Genomic DNA, 21,151 nt, shown 5'->3' with positions numbered 1-21,151 from the left:
AAAACTTGTTTTGATTTAAATTGTCTATTTTAATTGTGCTAAACTATGGTTAATAACGAAATAATAATTTATTTAATGAAAAACACATCCTTTGAAATTTATTTCTTTTTCTTATTCAATCCGCTCTTTCAACTGTGTTTCCTTTCTTCTTTATTTAATTTTTTTTTTGCTGTGTTTAGCATAAAACTTTACTGGAATACAAAACAAGATTTTGATACTAATTAATAAAAAGGTTTCAATATCTGAGAAACCTCGTAAATGTAAATTACAACTACTACAACATTGTCAGTTTTTTAATGTTAGTAAGAACTTTTTCAAACTGTAACAAACCAGAAATTATATTCAACAAGATGTACTTAATTAAGTAAATAAGCAGATAATAAACTGCATCGAAACATAATTTTGAATGCAAGCTAGGCCATTCCTGGTTAACAACCTTGATACTGAACAGTATTTATATGATACAAAGATTAAACTTGTTTCAATTATTTATTGAAAATGGTTTTCATTGAAAATTGATATAAAATTTTGTTAGTGGATTATTTTTGATTAGTATACAGATTCATACACTGCATGCCATATTGTTATAAACAGTTTAATTTGTTCTTAAAGATTGAAAACTATTGATATAATTTCTAAGAGCTCTATGATATTTAAATTAGGCTTTAAGAAACGTTTTACAGTAGGAAATAATTAACCACTTTTAAAATACTCTTTCTTACTTTTTTATCAAATTTTGATTTTTATACACAACTTGACTATAAGTTATTTTTATATAAGAACCCAATTCTTTAACAGTTTAGTTAAAAGTATGTCAACTTCAAATTTGTAGTGTGATAAATAACAGACAGAGATAATTTTAAATTATAGGGAGTTAAATTTCAATTACTCAGAAAAGTCAAACGAAAAGCCCGAACAATTGTTTCAAGAATTCAGCTTCAAAAAGAATTTTTGTATAACAAAAGCTATAAAAAAAAAACAGATTTCGTACAAAAAAGACTATATGTGAGTATAAAACTTTATTCACAAAGTGAAACAAAGTCAACTATAATCAACTTCACCATTAGACTACTCAACAGATGATAATTCATGTAAAAAAAAACATACTGCAAAGCTTAACAAACTGTACTGTACATTTTTATACATACAAGTTTATTGTTCCTATAAAACTTTTTATGGTAGTAACTTCTTTAATAGAATATAAAATAAAGTTTAACTTGAACTAAGTTAAAATTTTTTTATATGCAGTTTACTTAATAATAATTTTAAGATAATGCTAATACTAGCTTTGTTTTAGTTTATTGCTCAATTATGTAAAAATATTTATGAAATGAGATTTCATTGTGTTTGATACTATTGTTGTATAAATAAAGTTTAAATTTAATAAAATTTTAGACTAGTATTTAAATAAATACGAAATTCAATTTATCTGGAAAAAGTACAATATAGAAGATTTGAATATAAACAAATAATTTAAAAAGGTTAAGTTATTGTATTAAAATACAAACATAGATCACTTCATTCAATTAGTTAGTATTACGAAAAGAGCATAAAAAATTTTGTACCAAAAATTTAACAAAGATCTAAATAAAAAACAAACTCTTTTGTATGAAAATTACACTTTGTAAATAACATTTAATGATTATTATTTTAATTCTTACTAATAAAAACATTTTTTCTAGATATATAAACAAAGATATGTAGAAAATGGTCGATTTAAATAAAAGCGAAGTAATAATTTTTTAAGTAAATATCGATGACAATGTAGTTCAACTTTTTTTTTTAACTTGAATATTTTAAACTTATTTGTTTTAATTTACTGATCACTTTAGTATGTAAATAAAAAACATCTATAGGTAAATTTATTGGTTTAAACATTTATTTTATTTATGGAATGTATCACAGTAGACTACCGCTTAAGTACGCACTTTTTTTTGGTACGCACCCCGCCTTAAGTACGCACTTATCCAGAAAGACAAAATCGAGAATCCATTCTCATTTAAGCATTGAAAATCCTAAGAAGTTCCCTCATATTATCACGGGAGACATATGTTGGCTTTGGTGGTGAAAATTTACCTTTATCCTAATAATTGTTCCATAGAGTCATTTTCTGACGCTTACCATACATTTTTCTAAATTTCTCTAAATTTTTCTAAAATTTCTAATTCTTTTTTATTCAAAAACTTTTAGAATATCTGCGAATGAAAGGCTAATTTTAGTGTGACATAATATAAAACTAGTTAACCACAAAAACTAGTTGCAAATTTTATAAAGTCAAAATAAAAATATAAACAGAAAATATGGCTTAATATTCTTTTTTATATCATTGACTGACATTGACTTTCTATATTAAATGTATGTATTAATTATGTATAAACTTTATAAAGGAAAAATAGATCATTTTAAAATCTATCAAAAAATTTTGCAGATTAGAACTATGTATTAAATTGTATTAAATAAAGTAGTTAAAGACTTGTTTATTTGACTTAATTATTTGGTGGCTAGTTGTAAGAAAGAAAACAAACAACTAAATTTCATATCATACTATGTCGTCAAAAAGTACGCACTACCCGTGCTAAGTACGCACTTTTTGGTCGGGTTCAATTTGCGTACTTAAGCGGTAGTCTACTGTACTTTAACGTCAAACAGTTAAAATATACCATATAATATGTATTAAGCAAAATTAACATTCAAAGGTGTAGTTTATATAAGCTTTGGTTTTAATAGTGTTTAGCAAAAAACGATAATATTAAGAGAGTTTTACCCTGTTAAAAAAAAAATTGTTACAATATCCTAGTAAAAACAGAACTTCTATTAGAGCTTTGAGTCCAGTTTCAGTTCTGGTTCCTCTTTCAACACACCTTGAACAAACTTGTTTATTTCTCCAGCGTACTCTAGCGGATGAGTTTTTAACAAACCAGCGTGTTCACTGTTCATCCACGCTTTACTTCGGACGTTCTCATGATTTTTTTGCCAGTCTCGTACCAAACTTGCGAAGGCGTCTGCTTTGGCCATCGGATCGCCTTCCGTGGTGTAAATTAAACTAGCAACTGGCAAAGGTTTCGACCGGAAGCACTCGATGGTGTCGTTGTAAACCGAGACAGTGAACGGGTTCGTCACGGCGAAGTACGATAGAGCGGCTCCCGAAAGCATTCGTTGCTTGAAGCGGTTTTTAGGAAATTTCGAAATCGCGATCGCGGTCGCCATTTCGTTCAGAGTGCCTATCACCGGGCTTTCGACTATTTGCACTTTCGTCTTTGCCACGAACTGCTCAAATTTTTGCGGGTGTTTGTGAATGTTGACCAGCATCAGGCCGTAAAAGTAGCAGCCAATCGACATGGAGTGAATGACAACATTGTTGTATGAACTATCAGCACTCTTCAGTTTCTTTTCCAATTTGTTCAAAAACTTGTAGCTGGTTTCTAGCCCTTTGGCTGGCCACAAAAACTCCCTTAGTTCTGTTGTTTGCGTCAAAACCTGACGCCCTTGACTTTCGTGTAACTTTACATACTTTGATTGTACTGATTTTGAAGCGCCAAGAAAAGGAAGGAAGACCACCAAAGTGTTTTGCTTTGCTTGCATACTAATTTTTTATTAATATCTACAAGTTTTAAAGTTTCTGTGTGCACAGTTGTTTTTGTTAATATTGAACCAAGAAACTGTTTTTAACTTAGGTAATTTTCTTATATGAATTTAGTGTTTCTACACACTGTTAAATTACTACTTTAAAGTGGTGTGTAGCAAACTTGATACAAAAAAAGTGTAACTGTAACTAAGTCTCTGAAATAATTTTTGTTGGTTTTAAGTTTTCGGATTATAAAGTACAAATTGTTAAATACTAAAATTGTTTTCAGTTAAAAAAAAAACATATCTTTTTAATAAGCTAAGTTTTAAGTAGCTAGTTACATTAGAAAAATAAGTCTTAATTAGGGGTAAGCAACTCTTCTAGTCGGCGGGTCAGAATTAAAAAAGACACTTCTTAAAAATAGATGGTAGCGGGCAGCGTAACTAAAAAAATTAAATATTAAATAGAATTTAAACGTATTGAAATTAAAATTAAGATGTCATTTTTTAAGCACTACTATGCAATAAAAACTAAGTTTACATCAAAGTAAAAAAATATTGAAAATTTAATCTGTTAAAAATGTTATTGGGTTGCCCAAAGTTGTATCTTCAAGCTGAAAAATTTGTAGCGGATTGGATTCTGCTAGCGTTCGTTGCCCACTATAAATAACAAAGAAAAAAAAAGTTGTTCACAGACTTTCATAATCTATTTTAAGCATACGTTTAAAAAATTTTATCCATAAAAAAAAGTTATAGTTTGCGCTGTACTAAAAAACGTGAAAAAAAATATGAAAATAAAAAGATAAAGTTTATCTTATATCAAAAAAAATTTAGGCTAGTACTAAAAATTACAATTATCTAGACCTATTTAAGCTTATTAAAAGATATTAATAATTAAAAAGAAAATAACAGGTAGCACAGAAAATTAAACTTTAAAAAGCTTTATTAGTATCAAAACATAATTTATTAATAACAACAGTTTTTAATAAATCTAACTAAAAGTAAAAAATTTCTTTTTGAACAGTTCACTGCAAAAATTACAGCTTAAACTTAAGTGAGCTCTAACTTCTATTAAGAACTATCCTTCAACGACTTCAAAAAAAAATATTTCAATATATGTATACATTTTACTTGTAAATCTTTTAATTTTTAAAATCTGCCTAAAATTTTAGCCAGCAATTAAGGAAGCAATAAAAAATTAGTATTTTTAGCTTGAACTTAGGCTGTATAAAATTTATGAAATAAGCTTTAAAGTTTACTATTTTTATACTAGTTTAAATATTAGTATAAAAGTAATACAAAAACATCATTTCTTAAGAAACTTTAAACAAAAACTTATCAACTTTTTTAAACACAAATATGCTTAAACATAAACTTTTCTTATTTAAAAGCGGTAAAACTCACACTTTTTACAAGTTTAGTTTTTAGGGTAAATTATATTTGATGTATGTAAAACCCTACAAACATACAAGTAACGCTTCGTGTTTTTAAATCTGTTTTTGATTATTTTGCAGGAATAGCAAACATTGCTGAACTCAAATCTAAACAGAAAATGTTTGCTAACATGAAATAATTCAATCTAACCTGCATAAAAAACGCGACACGACTTTTAGTAGGAGAAGAAAAAAGAAACTAAAGTACGACTTTTTATATTTCTCTTTAATTATTTATTAATATTTCACAGATAAAACTCAGAAAAAATGCTTCAGCTTTTTGCTTAATAACGTAAAACTAAAACCTAATACAATTTAATAATTTATTTTTATAAAATACAACTTTAAGTAAAAACTTATTTTTGTTATATCTCTAAACAATATAAATTTTAATAAAGTTTATATATTTAACTTAAAGTTATTTTCAAAACAAATTTAAAACAACATTTCAGATTGTAATATTATTTTTTTTGATAATTTATAAAACTTTTTTTTTAAATAATAATTAAAAGCTGTTGTGCTGATAGAAAATCAAGTTAGTTAAAACAAAACGCTTTAAACTACATTGTAATTGTTATACAGTATATTAGTTCATTAAAAATTACCAAAGTTGTTTAAAAATTTTTGTCAAAACTTTTTATACACTGTTTTGACTTAAAAACTTAATAACGTAAATTTTAATTTAAAAAAAATTAAAAAAATTATAGATTTTTTTATTCCTTAAATTTATTAAAGATGTTTTTTCAAAGTTTATTTTAAATAGTAAAAGTGTGAAAAGAAAACTATTGATCTTATAATGAAAACTAATCTGAGGACTAGCTTTATATTTAAAAAATTGCATTTGATCTCTACAAAAATATATTATTATTTTCTAAAGAAAATATATGTATATTTTCATAACACTTTAAACTAAACTGTGTAATAAAAAAAAAACAAAGTAAGAAAAAAACACAGTTAAATTTACAAAATAAACAAACTTAAAAAAAGAAAAACTTTAACTAATTTCATTGCAAAATTTTTAGGAAATTATTATAGTAGAATTTTATTAATTTAGAACACAATACTTGGGTACAAATTTAATGATTTGTAATAAAAAGTAAACAAAACATGTTTTTATAACTTAGAATTCTTTTTTTTACTTTATTATTGCTGAAACTAATATTGAATATATAAAATACCTTGAGTACAATTTGTTTGCTGAATGTATTCGAATAGTTATTTAAACTTTAAGTTTTGTATTTCTTGAAGTAGTTCATACCAGTCTTATTAATTTTAATAAAGCAAAAAGGATCAAAGTTTACGATTATTTAAATAATTAAAATATATTGAAAAGTAACTCTAAAAAATACACACAATGATCTTAACAGCCTCATCATTAAGAAAAAGCTACAAATGTGCGTAAATAAACAGTTAAGTTATAAACTACTTTTAAAGTGAATTTTCTTTTTCCTTAAAGCTTTGAAACGTTAAACTGCATGATTAAAAAGGAGTCAATTTTACTGAAATAAAAACAAACAAATAGCTTTACGACAGTTAGTGGAACTTTTATTTTTATTGTTGCACTGCAAAAATTAGTACTAAAAGTAACAATGTATTATAAAAAAAGTAGTAAATAAAGTAAAAGCTATTTTTAAAGTTATTTTTTTCGAATTTATTCTAATTTTTATTAAAAATAGTGATTTACCGCTTCCATAAAATAAGGATCCGTATCCTAAAGGTTTTAAATACTTGTACTGTAAATAATATAAGTTAAGAAAACAAGCTGAAACAATGTTTTTCATGTGTTTATTTAAAATTAATTGTTGTCGCTACAATACTTTTCTTTTAAAAGCATACAAAAAAATTATGTTTGCCTAAAAAAACTACATACACAAGTTCTTAGTTTTTTTTGATGTGATTACAATCTACATTTACGATAAACTATATTTTAGATACTTGTATGTTGTAAAAGAAAAAAAATCGACTTTAGTAATTGCTTAAAACAGTTAACGAAAAAAATTAAGACAAAAAAATTCCCGTTCAACTTAAGACTAAACTTTTACAAAAAACAATTAAATTATTGACTTTCGCAACTGTTTAAAATTATAAAACAAAGTACAACTGAAAATAACATAGACCAGGGACGTGTTTTGACCGATTTCCCGGGACCAGTGCATCACCTAAAAAAATTAAAAAAAAGAATAATAAATTATCATCAAAAGGTTTTTTTAATCAGAATTTTTATATATGTTAATAGGAACATAAGTGGCTAGTAATTATACTACAAGATATACAAGACAGACAGTTTCAATAAAACAATGTATATTTCGAGCAATTCTCATCAGTAGAGTACAAAGCTAACAAGAGATAAGATTTTACAAACTTATATAGTAACCAAGTAACCATAAAGTAATTAAGAGATTAATAAAAAACAAAAGCAATTAGTTGAAAACAAAATCATTAAAGTTTACTTACGTTATAATTAATCTACAGTAAAACTAAACATCAATATAATAAAAACAACACTTATAAAGTATCACGAAAATAAAGAAACAGTATAGTCAAAATATTATTGCTTACACAAAACAGGTTTCCTTAACAAAATACAAGTAGCTTCTAATTTAATCAAATCGAAAATATCATTACAAGTTTTACTAGTTTTAAATATGTTTAGATTATAATTGCTAGCACATGTTGAGTTATTAACCAAATGTTCTGCAATGGATGAACATTAAGATGCATTTTAAACCCTGACCGGTATATTCTCTTTCTTATCTGAAAAACAAAAATCTCTACACTCTTTGGGACATGCTCTTTCATCCTTTTCCTTATATGTCTTGTTGTTAATCCAAATAGCTTGCTTTACAACAGCAGATGTATTGACAAATTACCATACTTTTATTTAAGTTTGATATTGGATCCTTACCACCTGGTGTAAGTAAAGGTTTAGAGGTGAAGAAGATTCTAGGGTTTGCTGCATAATAAGTATTTCTTATCAGATGTCTAATTTTCTTTTCTAACATTTCTGAGCTTTTATTAATGAATGGAATTTTTAAAGTAACTAAACATTTTTCAGGTCCTAATATCTTTACTTTATCCAAATTTTTCAAATGTAAACGAGTTGTTTTGTTAACTAACTCTTGTTGGTACCCGTTTTTGTTTGTTAGTAACTTAATTCTCTTAGTAGCAATTCTGGGAAACAAATTTTATGTGCACGATGACACAGAGTTCTGATTAGATTCACTTTTCTCTTTATACTACAGTTAGATTGAAAATTCAAATAACAACCTGTAAAACATTTCTTTCTATACGAAAGATAAGATTTTACAAACTTATATAGTAACCAAGTAATCATAAAGTAATTAAGAGATTAATAAAAAACAAAAGCAATTAGTAAAAATTGAAATCTAAGTTAAATTTTTTTTTTCTCGTTTAACTTGTACATCTAAAAAAGCAAGTCCATTGTAAATCTGATAGAGTTATAAGCAATATTCAAAATATTGAAAAATTCATTTTTCATTGCTTATCAAAAATTCATAAAAAAAAACATTCCTTTGAGGCCAATTTTATCTATTGTAAATTCAGCACAGCATAAATTTGAGAAGTTTTAAACCTGTTTATTAAATTTGTAATTTCTATTACAATGAGAATGTATACTTAAAATAAAATAAATTTATAAAACGTTTGTACTTCAGTTTTCAGTTAATTGATTTTTACCGTACGTTCATTTATGGTTTAACTTAAAACATTTTTTTAGTGGTTAGTTTTCAATTACTTATGCTATAAGTGCATAATACTTTGTTAATCAAAATAAGTTTATGTAGACTTACCTGTTACAGCCTTCACAAGTATTATAAAGGTAATAATATTCTGATAACTAACTTAGTATTACAAGTTAATAGCAGTTTTGAAATATTTGTTTTTTATTGCCAACATTGTCAAATTTTCTCATTTACTACCACTTTTAGTGCACAGAAAATAATTAACTTTGGTAATTAAGTAGTTTATTTTTTGCTACGGTTTCCAGCATAAAATAAACTTTAAAATATTATCAAAAAATGTTTTTAAAAGTAATCACAGTTTTTATTATCTCTAGTTTTCAATATGCTAAATAAATAGAAGCTTTTCCCCAGTGGGATCTATAACTAAAATTGTTGAATAAAGAAGAATTATTAAAATAAAAACGAGATTTATTTATCATAGAGTTTTAATTTCGTAATGGGTACCATAAAGATTAATTTTTTACATGGGACCGTATATATTAATATTTTTATTACTGAAACAGACAAACATGTTTTGTACTTACAATATATTGACGACATTTTCTGTGTATCTACATATGTGTCTTTTAATATCTAACCGATGAACCAACAGATTGTTTTCAATTATAAATAAAGGGGGAAATAATTCCTATTTCAAAATATAAAAGTTAAACTAGGAAATCAAGTTATGTAGCTTTACAGATAAGAAAGTTTAAGTGGTGTGATTTCCAGTTTTAGTTCATTAGCTCCTGTTTCGCCAAATAATATTGTTTACAAAGATGATTAGAAATTAAGAAAAATGTTAAAAAAAAAAGAATAACATTATAAGTTAATTAATCAAAATAATAAAACAAAATTAACAGCAATTCTGTTATTAGACCACCAAGTATTTAAAATACATTGCTTAAAAAAATTAAATATAGCTTACCAAAATAAGTTAGATAGCTAAGTTTTGTGTATTTTGAAGATAGTATAGTCACATTTATAACAAAAAAAAAAGCAAATAGATTAAAACAGAAATGAAATCAAAAAAACATAGTCTAAAAGTGACAATTTGAATACAGCCCAACAGCGCGTACTCAGCAGGTAGTTACTCTGTACTGGGGGTTTACTTTTGAACTGTTGCATTAAAGAGTAAAAGAAAACTTAGTGGTAAAAATTATGACTCTGACCACACAGAATATTAGAGTTGATTTTGTAGCAACAATAAAAAGATAGAATTTAAAGATTTTAAAACATTAAAAGAGCGTCGTAAAAAGTTGAAAACTAATATAATTGAACTTATGTTTATACAACGGCATAGCCCAATTTTGAACAAACCAACTTATAAAAACCAGAATTTATATGTTATTGATCACGATAAAGAAATCGACGTTCAAAATTATGACCAAAATACCTGATTTATAGAAAGACCTTTCTGTCCTCGGTTACCCAGAATTTGTAAATTTTTATCTATCTCTTCTATAGTCAATAGGTCTTTTGTAGAAATAAAATTTAAATACTTACCTCAGTTAGAGTTAAAAAGGACAATTTTTATGTTTACAATATATTAGGTTTACCGGTGCAAATTTATTTCAAATATATTGAAAACACCGACGAAGTGTCGAAACGCTTCGGAACCCGAATAAACTCAAATATTGTATTTGTGTGTGTCGTTGTATCAATTTTTTATGTAACTTTACTTTACTGAAATGAATAAATTTTGCATGTATTATTCGACAAACTGATTTTTAATTTTGTTGTAAACTTATTTGACATTTAGCAACTAACATAAATGTCTGCTGCCGATTTCGGTCTTAAGTGTCGTGTGCTTCATTAATAAACTGTAGTTTAAGTTATTTTGAAACTACCAGTCTAACGTTTTAGTAAACAGTTTTTAAAATTAATTTATTAAACACTATAGTCAGCATTAAGTTATTTAATTTTCTATTTAGATATTCGGCCCTATAAATGTTGAAGAATGTTAAATATTTCGTAGGAACAAGTTTTTGATACAAATTTTTGATCAAAGACGTATAACCTATTATAAGGTCGTGCATTTTTAGAGGATTTGTTAAACAAGTAGCAAAGTTTAAAGCTTTTCTTAAGTATAAGGGGGTTGATATTGATCAGAAAACGCAACAGATTAACACAAGTTAGTGCATTTATCTGGGGTGTGGACGTAAGACCCTATTTTTACACATTATGAACTGATAGCACAACACATTTATAATTTCAACTAACTTTCAACAGTCGTTTTTATCAACTGCTGTTACAAAAACTTACATGTTTTTTATTTAACATTTTCTATAGTAAGGATAGTAACACTTATCAAAACTTAACTCTGACTCTCTAAAGGAATGGTATTTAATAAAACAACACATCAAACTGCAATGATATACTCCGGGTTCCCACTAAAATTTCAAAAAATAGTTATAAGGAAATCTGTAAAATAAAGCAAAATTTTAGGGAATTATCAATAAAAAAACAATGAATTTAAAACGTCACGAACATATTTTTAAGGTACACAAAATAAAATATGTTAATAACTATTTATAAGCACCGTCTCAATAAAAAAATTGCGAAAGTTAGAGGGTTTTTCAGCTCTAATTTTAGTTAAATTAGCAGACTTTCGATAAGTTGTAAATAAGGAAAACATATCCGCTAGGTGGTGCCATGGAGTCACAGTATTGTACGGAGATTGCAAAAATTAAGAATTAAAAAAATAATTAAAACTTTTTTACGTGTTTTTCACCACGCGGCGTCTCTGTTTTGGCTTTAAAATTTCAATCACCAACCAAAAAAAAAGAAATTTATTGAAATTTTAACATATTTCAATTTTTTTCTAGGGATTTTTCAGAATATTGCAAATTTCTAGGGATTTATAGGAAGTAGGAACCCTATATATTGTTATAAAAATTGGTGGATTTAAAAGTTATTTTTGCTAATAATTGAAATGATTTAATTATAAGCTAACAAAAAAAATCTTCAATAACTTATTTGTTTCAGTATCACAATATATTTTTATTTAACTATAGTTCATTAAATATTAAGAAAAATAATTAGTAAACTATAAATCACTTGCGTGACAGAAAATTTTAGCAGAGAAAATGTGGATGTAATATTTTTGATTATAAGGGAAATTAGTTGTAATTAAATTTTTGTTTTTAATATTTAAACATTTTATTGTATCTATTAAAGCTGACCTACCTTACTTAAAATAATTAGCATTTAAAAACAATTTTATTCTATTCGCTAGCATTCTTCTTAATTAAAATCAAAAGTGAATGAAACATAAGAAAAAAAAAACTAATATTCATAAATTGTGTTGAATAATTTAATAAAAGAATCCATGCAAAATACACAATTCGATGTCGTCTACTAAATAAAGAAAACAAAAAGTAAAATAATTTTATTTGTTGAATATATCTAGCTAAACAGCTTTTTGATAACTATTTATATTTTTGACTAATTATAAATACATCCTAGAATGTTATTAAGTATATGACGATATAAAAAATATACTAGTAGACATTTATAAAGTAGTTGTAAAAAAAGAATAAATAAATAGAAAAAATCATTCAGTAATAAGTAAACTAGTATGAACTATTTAAAAAACGTTCATGCACCAAGCATCAAAAATTTCCTAATCAAATATCAACTCAATCATCTGACCAGCTTGTAAACGCCCCAACCGACCAACGCGACCATCGACGCCAGCACCGCGGACCACACCCTGCCCTGTTCCGTGTGGAGCATGATGGTCGATACGGGGATGTTGGAGGATATTCCCACCCTGGTGTTCTTGTAAGTGAGCCACTTGCGCTCGTTCGCTATGCTGCTCACCATGAAGTGAGCCATGTCGGCGGCGCACACCGTTATCGGGCCGGGGCGCTTTCCGATCGCCACCTGATGGTTATAAATTAAGTCAAAAGTTTCCAAATAACTCCTTATTTAGTTTATGTTAAATATGTGTAAGAAGAAAAAGTCGTATTTTGAACTGCAACTTGTGTTATACTTTTATGAAAGTAATAGGTATTCAATTTATGTTTTTTTTTGTAACTTTTTAGTCCAATAGTTTAGAAGCACGTTAATTTATTACAGTGTATATACTTAAGAATAATTTTTTATAATGAAACCCTTTAGTAAAAGTTAAAGTATTTAAAAATTACTTAGTATAAGACTGATAGTATGAGATTTGCAAAGGAACTGAAAAACTAAGCTTATATTTTTTAACAGTTTAAACATTATTAAAAGAATAGAAACCTTAAAAATTAATTTATTCAGGGTGTAAAAGTAAAAACTTTTGTTTATTACTTTTGGTTAAATGACAATTCAAGTTGTTAAAAAAGATATAAAGGATTATAATTATTAGATTTATTAGGCGCCGATACATCATTAGACTATATAGCTATTTGTATCTTTCACTTTCCGTTTATGTCAACGAAGAAACATGAAAAGATGAGAGAACCACTACAAGGTACAAAAAAATTATTTTTGGCATATCCGGTTAAAAAGCGGCCGAACAAAGCAGTTAGCCGGTATTTGAGAAGGTCTATTTATAAATGTTGTAAATACTTTTAAAACAGTAGGATATTATAATGATATTACAAAACATGCTATTCCAAAATAAAATAAATGAGTCTTTATAAAAACGAAACTAGTCTCATTCTACCAAAGGTTGTAGTCTGATGATCTAATCCGTATGATCAAAGGTTATGTTAACTGGAGCTTGACTCACGTAATACGAAAGTCCTGTATGCTCTGCAGACACCACTTTCGCCGATGTTTTTGTTGATCAAAATAATGTTTGATATAGGTACGAATATAAAGGTACGAAAAAACTCATACGAAAAAAAAAACGTTCTAAAATATTTTTTAAATAATAAATTTGTTACAAACTTCTTAAATTAAGAGCTACTTTTGAAATGAAGAACTAATTTTTAGTCACCCAAAATAAAATCAATGTCAATTTTAAACTTGCATGTGTGTGTAATATAGCATATGTTGACAGGAACATAAGCTGCAAAACTCACCAAAATATCTTAAGACAAGTAAAATTATTTTAATGACCCAGAACAGAAAAAAAAGACCCTGGTTTTATTATTTTAAATACCTAAAATACTTAAGATAGAGTTAAAGCTATTAATTACGGTTATATGAATACTCAAGCTCTGGCAATACAAAATTTCACAATAACTTTTAAGGGACCACATCTCTAAAAACAAATGAAAATGATAAAAAGCTCATGTAGTTCTAATAAAAAAAATGATTAAAAAAACATATTTTTTTTGTTTTAAATAAATAATTACTAAAAATAGCCATACTTTAGTGAGTTTTAAAGCTTGTTTCACCTATACGCAAATGTTTATGTTAAACTGTACGTGAAAGCACAGTTGTAAATTGATTATTTTTGCTTTTAAAACTATAGAAAAACATAATCTGGGTTGCCACGCAAAATTTTGTAAATTTAGCCTGACTTTTCAATATTTTGACCGATTTAGCCTGTCTTTTATCTTCATCTTAAGTACGCGTTTTGAGTACGCGCTTACAGTTAAACACGCATACTGAGTACGCATATTTTGATAATTATGTATTTTGTGTACACATATTTTGACAAGTACGCATTTAGTACGCACTTTTTATTTAGTTAAAAGGTATAATCATACATCTGTTATATAAAATATTACCTTTTACAATTTACCATGAAGTATTTTTAGTAAAAAAACCATTAACAAAAATCTACTTTTACTAATTGTACAAACTTAATTAATTCAAAAGAAATATTTTAAGAAATAAACTTAGTTGCATATATTTTATACAAATTATTACCAGTACCACTTAAAATAAAAAAATCAATTAAAAACCAATTAGAAAATAATCTACTATGATTAGTTTTACAGAGTTAAGTAACAATAAAAATAAATAAATAAGCAAACTATATATCTGTTATATAAAATATTTCCTCTTATCATTAAATATAAAGCCTTTGATTTTGAAATACTAAGTAATAATTACAAAGTAGTTTGTAACAGAAAAAACCGACTTTTATTTATTTTAAAAACTTGAGTAATTTTACAAATTATTACAAATAAGTAAACTTAACCATATTCAGTTGTATATATTTAGTACTTTCTCATATCATTTAAAATAAAACCTATAAATTTAAAAACAAATAAATACTTTTTACTGTTACTTACTTTACAAACTTAATAATTATTATAATAAAGTAAACCATACGTCTGTTTTATAAAATTCTTCCTCCTATTATTTGTAATGAAATCTTTATAATACAACAATAACTAACATAATGTGCTTTTACTTATTTTTAAAATTTAAATAACTTTGAAAAAATCATATACAGAGGTAAACTATACACATAAACTTGTTTCATAAAATACTAAACTAAGTGCTTAATAATGAAGATCTTAATAACTTACTTAAACAAAAAACAATCTGATTCTAAAATTTTGCAATACAGACTTTTGTGTAGATATCAAAGTTTCACTGTGGAAGTGTCCTTGCCACAGATCATCAAGACTAAAAAGATTACATACAACAACTACTTGTTCAAATAAGGTAACAGTTCAAAATGTTTCTGGGAAAATTTTGCAATTTTAGTCTGACTTTGTAAAGGATTTTTTTATTAAATTTTACCATCTGAAGGCTTTAGAATTTAATGATTTTGTAAGTAATTTCTAGGAAAATATTTCAATTTCAGTCTGACTTTAAAATATTTTTTGTTAACTTTTTACCATTAAAAGCTTTGAAAATAAAGGAATTTTGTAAATAAGAACTAACAAGTTCTAAAATTTTGTCATTTTAACCTAAAAAAACTGACTTAGCCTGACCCGTGGCAACCCTGTACAAAACTGCAATAAGTACCTGGTAGTCATCAGTTTTGGGAAGTTTGAATATTTCAGGAACCATGACTCCGATCCAGTCAATGTCGTCGCAAGCTTGCAAGTAATCCAGCATTCTGTCGTGGTCAGCAGCTATTTTCCTCAGGAAAATCGGACCTTTCTTGTGTTTGTTAGCAGGAAGTCTTGTAGCTGGAAAAATAAACAGTAAGTTGTTTGTAACTTGTGGCATACTCTAAACTTTTTCTTTTTAAACTTCAACCTACGTTTGTAAACTTGGTTCTCAGACTTTATATTTCAAAAACTAGTATTAATATTTCTAATAAAGTATTTTAAACCATATTTTAAAATTTGATTTACAAAGACCACAACTTAAGTTTTCATCAATAGTTAAAGTTAAGAGATGCACCACATTTCAAAGTATAGTACTTGTTGTGATTATTCACTAAGTAAATACTTTTTCACTACTTTTTATCAGTATACCTTATATTTGAATTGAACTTTTTGGTATATTCTTAGTTTTTTCAACATCAAATTTTTGGTGAGATATATTCAAAAATAAATTACAAGCTAACTGAAATTAAGATATGTTAGCTAGTATAAGTTATCACTTTTAATATTTTTTTTACTATTATAACCCCTACTCAGGGTTGCCACTTGTTTTTCCAAATTTTTCCAGGTTTGTAATAGTACACATTTTTGGGTCTATTTTTAGTTTAAAGTTAAGCTTAAAGTAAGAAACTGTGTTAAATAGGTTAAAAACATTGAAAAGGTACTGTAAAGCTACTTTAAATATGTTCTTTAATAAAAAAATTTTTGATGATGACAAATTCAATTTATATGATAGACTTTTTGAGTCAAATCGAAATTTTACTACTGAATATGTGAAAGTTATTAAAATTCCAGTGTTTTTTGCCTAAATTGTCAAATGCCATGTTTCCAGGTAAAGTGGAAACCCTTCCTACTTTAAAGCGACCTTCTTTCAACTTCATTTCATTTATTTTTTTGAAACAAGGCCCCTTGAAAAAATCATTAGAAATTGAGTTTTCAGATTTCAATTTTAGTAATTTAAATTATCATGCAACCAAATTTAATCACAAATGGATTACACAGTTTTGTTTTTACTTAATAACAAAAACTCTTGGTGTACCATTTAGTTATGTGTCATGTTTTAGTGATATAAAAATACCTTCATTTATATTATTAATTTTAGTTAAAGTAATGCAGTTAGTACATCTGAACTATTGCTCTGGGATTAACTTAGTAAAAATAAAACGAGGTGGATAAGCCAGCAAAATAAAAAAGTTTAGAAAAATAAAATATTAGGACGTAGCATCATATATAAAAGACAATTTGAGTGAAAAAAACCAAATATATCAACAAAAAATCGTTTTACGTAAAAATATAACAAAAAAAGTCTACAAAGTTATAAGTTTAGGAACATAGGGGGTTGAATCTTTTTAAAATAAAAATAAACAATGAATTATACTAAAAAATTAAGATATAAGTTTGACAAATTTTTTTAGTTTTTATAATATAGTCTGTTTTTTTAAAATCTCTCTGATTCAAACGTATAACAAGATTAAAAAAATTTTGATAGCCTATTTTCTGTAAAATTTAAAAACAAATTCAAAAACATTGGTTTTTTAAATTAGAGGTTTCAAATCTTCCACAAATATTCTTAGCATGATTATAAAAAAAATCAAACGTAATACTAAATTTATAAAAATAAATAGAAAATAAGAGTTTTTGTAAGGTGTTTGGATTTATTTTTAAATTGGTTTTAGTGACTTGAAAGGTTTACTCTATTTAAGTATAAGTTAAAGAGCTAGTGTACAGATAACTATAGAAAATCTGTTTGTTTACTAAAATTTAAGCTTCTAATAGCTTTTACGGCAGTTTTTTCAATTTAAGTTTACTTATTGACAAAGACAGCTTTAAAAGCTCTCAGAAATATAAGCCTTAATAAACCTACAAGTTTGCTCTAGTTGTTTGTCTATATATATAATTGGAAAATAAGATAACCTTTAAATATAGATAAAAATCCCACAATACTACTACAAGTTGTTTACTACTTAGGGCAATAGGGGGGTAACCATGTTTTTTAAAAGTTGATCTTATTTTATATAGTTTTTTTCTAAGCTTCAAGATGCCTTTTATCACTTTAAAAAATTCGAATTATTTTTTGAGATATGACCAATCAAAGTTGGGCCACATAATGGGTTTCCTATGGGAAGGGAAAACTAAAACAACAAAAATAGACTATTTTATTTAAAATCTATCTCCTCCTACATTTTTCAAACAATCTTCTTCAAACTTTCACAGTCTAATCTTTATATAATAAAAAAAACGTTACTTTGGACTATTTTCTACAGTTTTTAAGCAATAGTTCTGAAACTTTCTTAGTTTAATCTTAACCAACTAAAAACGTTTTTACTGTAGAAAATTTTATTTATTTTTACTCAAAATTAAAAAAATCTTCTCTAATTGAAAAGCTATTTTATTTTTTATTTTGAGTATAAAATTCTTAAACTTTAATTTTTTTAATTCTTACCATAGGATTTTTCTAGAAATGCAAGGAGCATTTCCTGAAAAAAAAATTTAAGAATTTTATAAACAAAATAATAATTAATTGGTTAAATGACCAAACAGTGAAGAAAGAAAAAATATTTTTTTAAATAATAAGAAAATAAGCAATGATAATTTTTTCCCTATACATTTGTATCAAAAACTTTTTACTCAACTGACAATGTCTCAAAAAAAATCAATATTCTGTTAAAAGTATCTTAAAGAACATTGTTATAACTTTCATAAAAGGTCTAATGTTAATTTTTGTAAAACAATTTTGGACCGCGAATGGCCTTAATAAAAAATACTACATAAAATACTTTGATAGGTTAACATAACTGTAGAGTCTTAAACATATACAGATTATATTAGACTTTTGTTGTCAAAACAGTTTCAAACTTTTGTGCTACTTGAATTTGGAACAATAAACACACAAATTTGTTTGTTTCTACACTTTGTACAAATTAAAACATTTTTCATAGAAAATACATTCATAGTATAAAATATAAAACTTTTTAAGCTAAGAGTATCAGAAATGTTAGTTTTATAAAAATATTAAAACGTATTTAGAATCTGAAAATAACATTTTACTGCATTTCTAGTATAAACACATAAATAAACTATGTTTAGAAACTTCGTTAATTTTTTCAATTTACATTTTAGCATAAACTATATACCTTTTTTTGGTCAAATTTACAAAATAAATAATTTATTTAAGTCAAATGTGCAGTTTTTGTAAAAAATTGCTAAGAAATCAAAATATTTTTTTGTCTAAAAGCAAAAACTACTTACAAATGCTGACAACTATCAGCTTTTTGACCTCATGAGCCCTCATAGCTTTTACCACATTTTTTGTTCCTTCAGATATTAATGTAGTTGAACCTGGAAAAATATTTTGCTCAGTAGATAAACTCTAGTCTTTTTAAAACTTAAATCTTAAACACTGTTATTATTGCATCTGTTCAGAATGATCTGAGTTTAACATTCATACAAGTCACTTACACAAATTCATTCCTTTTCCAAGACATGAAATAACAGCATTGTGACCTTCCATTGCTTCAACAACTTTCTGCCTGTTTAAAACATCTCCTTGAATTACGTTCACACGATTGACTATATCTTGAGGAATTCTTTCTGGTCTTCTTGCATACACAGAAACTTCAATATCTGTTTTAATTAAAACACAAACTTCTATAAAACTTATTTAAACTTTTTAATAAATAACAAAGCTAAAAATAAAAACAAATTTGGTAATTTAAGGTTTAAAATATGTTTAATTAGATGAAAAAAAATATTTTTAAACGGACCCTTAGATATATGGACAGCAAATTATGAACTGTCAATTTTCTCATAAATTAAAAAACTCACAAAAAACCTATCTCCTCCATGTTTTATTTAAAAAGAGACCTCAAATTTTCAGAAAACATTGCTTTTATAGTTTGAAGGACTTTGAATATTGGTATTATTAAAAATACTAAAAAACAAAAATTCTAAATACAAAAAAGTATGATGTTTTTCTTTAATAAAATATTTGTTTTTTTTTAATTAATCAAAAAGATTTAATTACTAACAATGGACTTACTGGAAAAACTTGAAGATGATTGATTAAAAATGAAAGAAAATTATTTTTATTGAAGTAATATTTTTTTCATATTTTTAGTTTGCTCCTTATACAAGGAACCTATTGAGCTCACTGACTTTGATTGCTTATATCTTAAAACTTACTATGAAGTTCTTTAAGTGGTTAAAAAAGTCTGATAGCTTATTTAAAAGCCACAAAACAAGATTAACTTTTAAAAATTAAGGTGGACCCCCTATGGGCTTAATTAAAGACTTAGTATAACTGTTACATAGACATATTTTTGGAGTGTAGTTAAAGTTTAATAAGAAGGTCACTTAGTATAATTAGAGTTTCGTTATTCATTAACACTGAATGGATTAACTTGGATTCTGTAAAACAAAGGTTATCAATAGTACTAATAGGAGCCTTCATAACTATATACTGAGTAACTTTGAAAATAGTAAAGTATTTACCTAAAAACACATCCATATTATGAAATGATAGTTACCCAGTATCTAATTTTTATGAAAATACTATGAAATGGAAGTCTTTAATAGTACATATACAAACTTTAATAGTTGTAAGCACATTAATTTTGTAAATCCCATCATATAAACATAACTTTTATTTCCATTTACAATTTTTTTCTTTTAATTGATTGATTTAACTTTTTGAATGAAACTTTAAATAAAGATCACATACTTTATTTTACAACATATTTATTTGTAAACTTATCCATTATTTAAAACAGAAAAATAGAAACAGCTACATAATATAGGTAAACTTTAATAACTATAAATCTGGCTTTTATAAAACAAAAACATACCTTTTTGCTGGAGGGCTTCTCGTATTACAGCTATTCCACTTTTTCCTGTCCCTCCAAAAACTATCAACTTGGTCATTTTTAGTTTTTAAATTAAAGCTTAAGTTATTTAAATTTTATTAACAACTATTGTATTAATACTAGCATTTAAGTGTGTTTAAATTTTATTAGTAACTATTGTATCAATACTAGCATTTAAGTGTGTTTAAATTTTATTAGTAACTATTGTATTAACACTAGCAATTAAGTGTGTAAATCAGGGTTTCTCAAATTGTTTAACAACTTTTACAAATCAGTGGGCAGGCAAATTGAATGACAAAAAAAGTGCTCAAAATATTTGGTCCTAATTATATATATGCAAAAAACCAAAATATAATCCAAAAAGCGAGTGACACAACACAGTTACCTTATAAGGTCTTGTCCAGCTAAAAATAGTAAACAGGCAAAAGAGGGGAAAATTCTAAGATGTGAGCATTTTTTTGAAAGAAACATAACATCTTGCTGAACTAATAATAGTAATGTAATATAATGTTTAATTAACTAATCTACAATAGAACCAGTGAAAGAAAACTTGCTTGGGGATTTGAGTTTCTTGATTTTTCTACACTTTGTCGTTTAATTTT

The 21,151-nt window shown here is 25.8% G+C and overlaps 2 protein-coding genes across 2 annotated transcripts; both read right to left on the bottom strand.

Annotated features, from left to right (window-relative positions):
- Nucleotides 1-2,814: 2,814 nt before the first annotated feature.
- Nucleotides 2,815-3,582, bottom strand: LOC145832403 (uncharacterized). Its single transcript, XM_082939721.1, has one exon. It carries the CDS (start codon nt 3,580-3,582, stop codon nt 2,815-2,817), a length of 768 nt encoding a protein of 255 aa, XP_082795847.1.
- An 8,457-nt stretch (nt 3,583-12,039) lies between these two features.
- LOC145831447 (flavin reductase (NADPH)-like) lies at nt 12,040-20,631 on the bottom strand. Its single transcript, XM_082938707.1, has 5 exons — nt 20,532-20,631; nt 19,147-19,311; nt 18,937-19,026; nt 15,602-15,768; nt 12,040-12,625 (listed from the first exon to the last, which is right to left on the bottom strand). The coding sequence occupies exons 1-5, from the start codon at nt 20,605-20,607 to the stop codon at nt 12,383-12,385; spliced, it is 741 nt and encodes a 246-aa protein (XP_082794833.1). The 5' UTR covers nt 20,608-20,631; the 3' UTR covers nt 12,040-12,382.
- Nucleotides 20,632-21,151: the final 520 nt, after the last annotated feature.

The sequence above is a fragment of the Thalia democratica genome, chromosome 3, assembly GCF_965202585.1.
Source record: "Thalia democratica chromosome 3, ktThaDemo2.hap1.1, whole genome shotgun sequence".
NCBI classification, from domain to species: Eukaryota; Metazoa; Chordata; class Thaliacea; order Salpida; family Salpidae; genus Thalia; species Thalia democratica.
Note: the sequence above shows the minus strand (reverse complement) of the source record. Positions and strands in the feature narration are given on the sequence as shown.